The sequence below is a fragment of the Physeter macrocephalus genome, chromosome 9, assembly GCF_002837175.3.
Source record: "Physeter macrocephalus isolate SW-GA chromosome 9, ASM283717v5, whole genome shotgun sequence".
In the NCBI taxonomy this organism is placed as follows: Eukaryota; Metazoa; Chordata; class Mammalia; order Artiodactyla; family Physeteridae; genus Physeter; species Physeter macrocephalus.
In genome coordinates this window covers 14,707,286-14,715,947 of record NC_041222.1, presented here as the reverse complement: position 1 = coordinate 14,715,947, position 8,662 = coordinate 14,707,286, and the positions used below count along the sequence as shown (strand labels likewise).

Below are 8,662 nucleotides of genomic sequence, written 5' to 3'. Positions count from 1 at the left end.
AAAAAAAAAAAAAAAAAAAAAAAGAAAAAGAAACCGTTTCTAGAGAATTTGAAGATTGAAGACTTAAAATATTTGTAACCTTACTGTGAATATCAAAAGACTTTTTATCAATGATCTGGGTAAATGAGGTCAAAGCAATGAGTTTCACTAAGTTAACTAATGTAATGGTGTGTCTACAGATGGAGTGTCTGTGTATTAAAAACCACTTCCCCACCTAATTGCCAAATGTGCTGGCCATACACTTTTTTTTAATCAATAGATTGATCTTCTTGCCAAATGTATTTGATAGAATAGCAAAATGTTTGAGTTAGAACGGACTTCCAAGACAACTTCTCCCCAAATTCTCATTTTCTAGCTAGGGAAGTTGAAACTTGGAGAACTTAAGTGATCAGCTCAAGATTAAAGGGGGGAACATTACATGACTGTCTACAGCCAACCTCATGGCTGGTTCATGGAAGAGCAGAAATTAAAACTCGGGCTTCCTGAACTCCGGGGGCTCCCCAACTCCCATCAGAGGAGCTGTGCCCGGTGACGTCCTGTAGCCACCACACAGAGACATGGACCCCAGGCTTCACTTGTGATTCCAGCTCCATCAGGCAGTCTGGCGGGGAGTGAGGCAAAGACAGATGAGCTGCCTTCATCTTGGGTCTGGAGGAGGTCAAATGGGTCTTTAACCTCCCCTGGCGGTTTCTGAACGTTTGTGCTTGAAATATCCATTTATTTTGTGTGTTTTCTCCACATTCCTTGTTGGCAGACCCTAGCTGTGTCTCCCACAAGGGGCATAGTTAGAAAAATCATGACTGTCGCACCTGAAGGTACTTCTCAGAGGTGCGTTTGGGGCTCTGGAAATATAACCCACTCCTTCATGGGCCAGAAGGCATTTCCCAAGAGGGTGGGATGCAGGTGGTCTTAGTGACAGCGCCTGGCATCACCACACCACCATGACTGTGGACCCAATCTTCTCATCCTGAGAATACCTGTATGGCATCTCAAAAACTACAACCTCACCTTTCCCAAGTCTGACACACCCCTTTTCTACAACATTGAAGCTGCTGTTGTTGGCATTCATTCCTTAAGATCCGGGATCTCAAACCTAAATGCTTTCAGGACCGTGGCAGGTAAGGTAAAGAATGAAGCTGGCCAATGGTAAGACTGGAGTGACCTGGGAAGAACAGCTTAGTTCTCATTCGGAGGTTTTACAACATGTGTTGTCCATACAAAAAACCCGGGCTGGTCATATGACCATTGGCGACCTCTGATAGAGGAGAAAGAGCCTGGGAAGGAAACCAGGAGACCTGGATACCATCGCCAGCTCCTGGTGGCCCAGCACAGCCTTCCTTTTGTCGAGCCTGAGTTTTCCTTATCTGTAAGAAATGGGTCTTTAAGGTTCAAAGGCACCGCCACCTCTGACAGTCTGATTGTATGATCTGTGAGAGAATACTTGTCCCCAAAACAACTGGAGCCAGCATCTGTCTGTCTGTTTGTCTGTCTGTCTGTCTGGCATATATCTGCAAAGTGCCTGAGAGCCCTCTTTGGTCTGACGCACTTTAAAACCGGTTTCCTTGAGGTCTTTGTTGGATGGGTTTGTGACATTAATCCTTCAGCACATTGGTCCCTGTAATGAAATGACCTACACTTAACCATCATTCTGGTACCACTTGGTATGTCAGAGGTTGCTTTTTTGCCAGTGTTATTCTCTTCTTTTCGAAAGCAGTCGTGACCAGACGAGCTTAGAAAGGGTGTTCTCTTCGTGTTGTTGCAGGGAAAATAGAGAAAGTCCAACCTCCTCCATCCCCCACACCTGAAGGTCCCAGCTTGCAGCCTGACTTAGCCCCCGAAGAGGCTGCCGGATCACAGCGGCCCAAGAATCTGATGCAGACCCTCATGGAAGACTATGAGACACACAAATCTAAAAGGCGCGAGAGAATGGATGATAGTAGTGTAAGTTTCTCCTCCTTTCCTCTTTCCCGTGTCCAAGGGTGAATTTCAGTGCGGCGTACGGTACTCCGGTTCAGGCATGGATGTGTGTGCGGTTGTCTGGCCAGCACTGTGGTTCCAGCACCAATTTTCAAATGTGTGGTTTAACATGCCTGCAGTTGGGTTGGGGGTTTTGCCTTGTCCTCAAAAACTTTGATCATGCGAAGAGTGGGTCTTTTTGCTGCCAAGTTCTAGTTTGAGTCTACTGGCACGGCTAGTGCGTGAGGTTGTGGGGTGTGTGTGTAGAAAGACACCGCGCAGGGGGCAATGCGGGAGGGAAGGACACAAGCTTCCTGAAATCACCCGCAGGCACCGGGGAGCTGATCTCAGCCATCGCTCGCCTGTTTCTGTAGAGATGTTATTTCTCTAGAGAACTGTGACGATGCTATTCCTTCAGTGTCTGCTCTGGGCGATCCCTATAAATGGTACACAGTGCTTAGAAGACTAAGTATGTTTTGGGCCGTTACCAAGCCGGTGTGTACGGTCTGGCAGGAGAGAGCCACTTAAAATGACAGTTAAAAACCGCACAGTTAACCCTGCTACCCTCAACCCCGAGAACTCTGCACATGACATTTCCACCAACCACAAAGGAAGTCATCTGCTCTGTGGTTTCTCCACTAAGCGGCTTAAGAGCCAGTGCTGCCCACAGCCTGCACAGCCAGGAGCCTGGGGGGTCAGCCTCAGGGGTCCGTGCCAACCTCCTTGGAATCCGTTAGCATTTATTGAGGTAACTACCTCCTCCCGCCAAATAGCTTGGTTCGGTTGAGGATACTCCCCAGCTGACCCAGGACAGTCCTGGTTTATGCCTGTTGTCCTGGAGTAATTATTAACAGCATCTCCTTTCCCTCTTAAAAGTGCCCCAGTTTGGATGCTAAATTATTTGATCACCTTAAACTGGAACGCGACGGGGCTCACAGTAGGAATTCCATGCTGATTCACTGCCTCTCGTATCCAAGTTGGCCGCGTTAAAGGTTTTCTGGAATTGAAGCCAGATACTGAACACCTAGTGGTAAAGCCAGCAAGCAAACACGCCTATGGCAGCTGAATGACCCACTTGGTGTGTCTCAGCCTCCTCGCACTTGGGTTTGTACCTAAGTCGCTTGGAATACTGGCCCAGCTCCTCTGTTGGGCTGGAATATTTCTGGGCTGTTCCCTGTATTGTACAGGGGGATGGGCCTGGCCCTTGATGGCTGCTGCTGGGGTTTCAACTGCTGGGGCTCCTTCTCTGAGCCCGTAGGACCTTTTCTGTCCACGAAGTCACTTTATCTGGCTCTTCTTTTCAGCCCTTTTTAGGTATTTTCTGGAGTCTGTGACCACCTTGAAGCTTAGGGCAGTAAGGGGCTTTTCTTCAATGATTCCACACCATACATCAGCAGCTTTGGTGGAAGTTAGCTGGGATATGTAGATGGGGAAGAACCAGTGGACCACTTTGCCTGTGACCCAGCTGAGTGATTTGGAAGCACACACTCTATTATCTCTTGTGCATGCCTTTTGTGTTGAAGTGCAGGTGTTAGGGGAAAACACCATTACCCAGAAGTGAAGTTACTCATTTCATAGGCAGAGGCTGACAAACTGACACTCAGGCAGCCACCTGGTGAACGTCAGCCAGGTTGGAGTTCCCCTTTTCATGAAGGAAGCTGCTTAGAATCAGCCTTTTAACATACTGATTGCCCTTCACTTACACAGGGAAGTGATAGCCTCCTGTCTCTATATTTCTCAAGTAAATTAACATTTCGGATAAGAAAGAAACCTACTAACTAATCAAGCTGTTAATATCCCCAGATCTCAAATTCAAGGCCAAGTGTTTTGCACTGTTGTTGATATTACAAGAGAACCAAGTTTGTTGCTGTTGAAAATTCTTAGGAACAGGAGAAAAAAAATCTATCTAACCCACTATATCCTCTTTTAAGAGACCCAAATCTGGAAAAAACAAACCCCCCCCCCAAAAAACATACTTCAGTTGCTTCTAAAGCAAATATATGCTCATCAGTGAGACTTCATTTCAGAGCCTCCTGTTAACCTGTCTGAGTTCTTTTAATTCAGGGGATCTTTCTGTTGTGTCGTCATCAATCACTGGAGAGTGTGTTGAAGTTTACCTTTAGGAATAAACAAGCCTTCATCTCTTTTCCTAGTTGATCTGTGGCCCCTTCTTTAATGGTGTCTCATACCAGAAGGATAACAGAGGGAGCAGGTGGACGGCTTGAAGCTTGAGTTGTGTAACTGGCTTCCCTGCTCCAGAAGCTGGTAGTTCTGTTCTCCTGGCTTCATCCACATGCACTGTCCTCAGGGCAAGTTGTGGCTTCTTAGATCCTCCACCGTCTATGAGCCTCACTTGGCTCACCTGGGTGCAGTGTCACCCGGCACTTCCACCTGCCAATATTCCTTCCAAAAAGTCAGTTGGCAGCATTTATGAGTCCCTCACGCGTGATCAGGACCCAGCCACGTGTTCACCCGTAGGAAGCAGCAAGCTCTTTCTGAATTGAATGAGAAGCATTCTTATTTGCTGTACTTCCCAAGGAGAAGGTAGACTTAAAAACAAAGTGGGGTAACTGGGATGTATGCATAGTGATGTGCTGGGTGCAGTGATGTCAGTGAGCGTGAAGGAGAGAAAGAGAAAGACAGGGAAGGCAAATGAAGCCGTGCCCGCAGTTTCCATGAGTAGCTCTCACCAACCTATCTGGGAAAAAAAACCTCATCCTCACCATCAGAACGGGTACAGCATCCCTCCGCCCCAGAGCAGCGATGGTGTCTGGAGTCCTGTCCCCAGTTCAGGACCCTTCCACTTCCCCACTTGATAAAATATCACCTGCAGGACAGGAGGGAGGCCTCTGGCTCACGGGATTCCCTGCCAGGGGGTGGGATGGGGACAGCCGTGCAGTATTTAGGGGTCTTTTTCATGTTCTTAGCTGGCCTCTCTCCTGCTGGAAGCCAAGTGAGGGCTCAGAGAATGAAGGAAGATGGAACATTCAATCATGAATCTCTCTCTGGGGATGTCTGCCCAGGAGTCACTGTAGTAGTCATATGAAGTCACCTGTGGATGTTTTGCTTCCTTTGCAGTTGGTGACAAAGTCAATGACAAGGAACTAGAAAAAGCCCCTTTTCTGAAAAGGTTACCTCCAAACGGCCATCCTTGTTCCCAGCTCAGGCCTTGAGCGGGATTAACCCTAGAGCAGCGACAGTCTTCATCCGCCGGGGCTGGCTTCCTTGTTCTGCATGGTGTGGTCACTTATGAGTGCCTCCGTGCTCAAGGCTGAGCCAGGCTCCACCTCTCAAGGGACCCCTTGGCCAACCTGGGGGTAGGAGGATTGCTAACCTCCACCCACACGCCTGTATAGGCTGGGCTGTTTCCCAGCCTATACAGGGCCTTTGTGAGAATTAGCAAAAGGCACCCTTTTTCAAAACTCTGTGTGGATGCAGTCCTGCACCAGCTACACGGTTGGTGAGGGGAGTCGGGGGTCTGGGCTTCAACTCCATCCGTCTCCCCAGCCTGGTGTTTTTGTGCAACACACACACTGCCCACCCAGATGCAACCGTCCTGCTCTTAGTGTAGGTTTCTTTTATTTGGAAATGTTATCTTAAGTGGAAATGTCCCCTTATCTGGGCCTGATGCCATCTCTGGTCAGTCATGCAACTCATAATGGCCTGATGAATCATAGTTTCCTGTAGGGTTTCTTGGTACCTTGCAAAGGAAGGATACTGAGGCAACACTGTTTCTCTGGCCAGTTTTTCCCCCCAACCTGACCTGAGCCTCAGAAGACAATGAGTTCTTGAGTCAGTGGTGCTCTTGAACTTGTTTGGTAGATTTGCTTTCCCTTTCTCAGTGGAGGGGGTGCTGGGCTGAGTCCAGATTACAGCCTCCTGGACATTGAGCCCCATCCTTCCTCCTAGCACAGAATCTAGGTGGGTTTTTCCTGTGTTCTCTTTCTTTCTCTTTTGCCCCCAGAGTAGTTACTGAGAGGGCTTTCAGCCTTCCCTGCCTGTCTTGGAATAAAAAAAAAAAACCTCTCTGATTCCTGGGTTAAGTCCAAGCTGGGGGCTGGCAGTCACTGCTTTTCCAAGAATTCCTGGCACACACTTCCTTCTAGACCAGGACACCCTTTGGGAGTTCTAGCCAAACTCTCACTGGGTGGGTGGAGGAAGCCCGTCTGGCTCCAGTGCCCGCCCCCGCCACCGCAGGCTGTATGGGAAGCTCAGCCAACATCAGTGATGCTTTGTGCCCCCAGCTCTCTCAGGTTCTCACACATGCCCTGGGAACGTGCGAAGGAGAGGAGCACTCCACATTTATCAGCCCCCGGTCATCAGTCTGATCATTACAGAGCTGTGATTTTTAAGTGCAATACCTAAGAAGCAGTCAGTGATCACAGACCTATGATCCCCCTATCCAGTCTGTGGTCACCATGCCAGAAACCAGTCAGTGCCTCTAAAGTCGTGCAGTGTAAATGCAAGGTCATGACCACTATTCTGGAGGAGGCTGTCCAGTCAGTCCTTCTAACTCATTACCCACAGCCGGGACATTTTTTCTCTGAGCTTTTCTTGTAGTGACTTTTAGTTTCCTTTATAGGAACTAAAATGATCCTTTAGTTCCTACTTAATCACTCCACTTTCAGGACCCGCAAGGTAGTGATGAGGGAGGCTGCTTGGTCTCCCTTGGCAGTGCCATCCTTAGATCAGCTTCAGAGAATCTGCCTCTGCAAACCTCGCATTCAAACCGTCCCCTGTCTGTGGTTAGGGGCTTCTTTTCATGGGACAACAGACTACAAGACTACTTTGGGGTTCAGAGACGCCTACAGGTAGGGGAAGGGCTGTTTGTCCACAGATGGCAATAGATTCTAACAAATCCAAAATGACCCTTAAGGAACTTGCTGGTGGGCAGCTGGTTGCATACAACCCGGGGGGAAAGAATCTTGTTAATTCAAAGCACAGAAGATGGAAGCGACAAATCTTGAATTAACAAAGTATGGCTTATCTGATATTTTTATGGAGGAATAATAGGGTATCTACTTGCTGCAAAAGATACAGACTTTTAAATACACGAATATCAGATGAAGCAAGTCTTGGTGTGGGTGTGTCCTGGTCTCCTGATGTTACTTCCCCTCTTGTGTCCCCTCCCCCCTCACCGGAGTGGTGCCAGTTCCCAGCTGGGGGCTGTTTTGTGAGTGTGTCTCTGCCATGTACTAACCCTGGTTTTTCCCTCTCTGCCAGTACACCTCTAAGTTACTGTCTTGCAAGGTGACTTCCGAGGTACTTTTCCACTTGTTTGTCTTGGGTCTTCTTGCATGCCTGACCCAGGTGCATGCTGTCGTGGTTTGCCATTTCCTTATGGGTTTTTCTCCCTGCCTTTTCTGAATGGGGTGATTGCCTTGAAATGTTAGCGGCCATGCAACAGTGTTACACGCGGCTGTGCTTTGCTGTGCTGTGCTCTGGGTTGGAGAAGATTCTGTCCTGCTCATGGATCTGGAAGATGTTTGGACTAGAGGGTATGACCAATGGGCTATTTGGATTTTTGTTTGTTTGTTTCTTCAGGCGCTGATAGCAAATCTACTCTGGTCTGGTTAGAAAATCATGCAGCTCAAGAGGACTGGGCTGTCAGTTGGGATCAGTCCTTTGTTTACCTTAACAGAAACCCAGAGAGCTCCATGCCATCACTTTAGGATAACTTATTCCTACTGTGAACCAATGCAGTTCCCCCCACCCCCATCTCTAAACCTGTATTTTTTGGTTTGGAAACTTCTTTAAGCATTGAATTTCCCCCAAGCCTCCTCCTTTCCCCTACAACTTCCCTTTACACAGATTTCACAAACCTGTGCTATGAAAAAGCACAATATTTTTTATTTTTTCCACATACATATTGACTTATTTATATGCTATGAGAAAGCATACTGGCTTTTATATTTTTTATTTCTAGAGCATTGTATTATTTTTATTTTAAAAGAATTATTGTAAATATACAGAATTGTAGAGACTCGTTTGTTCATTCACCTGGTTGACAATTTATCGAGATCCTATTACACATCAGGCACTTTCTGGGATCTGAGAAGACGGCAGTCACCTGAACAATGTCCCTGATGCCATGGAGCTGGCATGCCAATGTGTCAAGGATATGGCAGAGTAAAATAATAAAGCCCCCTAGCCAGCTTTGTGCATTCTTATCATTTCATAATATTTGCTTAATATTTTAAAAAGAAATTAATATTGCAAATACCATTCAAGCCCTCTTGTTACTTCTCCCAGCTCTTGTTTCTTTCCCTCTTGAGAGGGAATTTTTCTGGAGTTTGGTGTTGATTGTTTCCTTGCATGTTTTTATCCTTATACTGCGTATATCTATGTACATAAGTTATATCTAATGGTTTTGCATGTTTTAGAACTTTCTGTAAATATATCATATTGTAGTATCCTGTACTCTTTATTCTGTCTGCATCATGTTTAGATGTGTCCATGTTGATACTTACGGCTCTAGTTCACTCATTATAATTGCCGTATATAGTATTCCATTGAATGAATACATATCTATTTATTCATTCTTCGAGTGATGGAAACGTAGGTTGTATCTTTTCTTTGCCATTACAAACAATGAGTCAATGAATGTTATTTTACACAGCTCTTTGTGTGACTTATGGAAGAAAGTCTCTAAATATATCTAGGGGTAAAAGTACTGGTTATAGGGCTTACACATCCTCACATTCAC

The 8,662-nt window shown here is 46.6% G+C and overlaps 1 protein-coding gene across 14 annotated transcripts in view; it reads left to right on the top strand.

The window, feature by feature from the left end:
- PALM2AKAP2 (PALM2 and AKAP2 fusion) overlaps positions 1–8,662 on the top strand; it is a 499,300-nt gene that overhangs the window by 485,463 nt on the left and 5,175 nt on the right. For 11 of the 14 annotated variants that reach the window (XM_028493676.2, XM_028493675.2, XM_055087034.1 and 8 more), the window contains 2 exons: positions 1,763–1,941; positions 7,180–7,218. The exons of 1 other annotated variant lie outside the window; for it this stretch is intronic. In XM_028493676.2, coding sequence (XP_028349477.1) covers positions 1,763–1,941; positions 7,180–7,218 — 218 coding nt within the window. The remainder of the gene's footprint in view (positions 1–1,762; positions 1,942–7,179; positions 7,219–8,662) is intronic. 2 more of the 14 variants (XM_055087035.1, XM_055087037.1) reach the window with 1 other exon arrangement.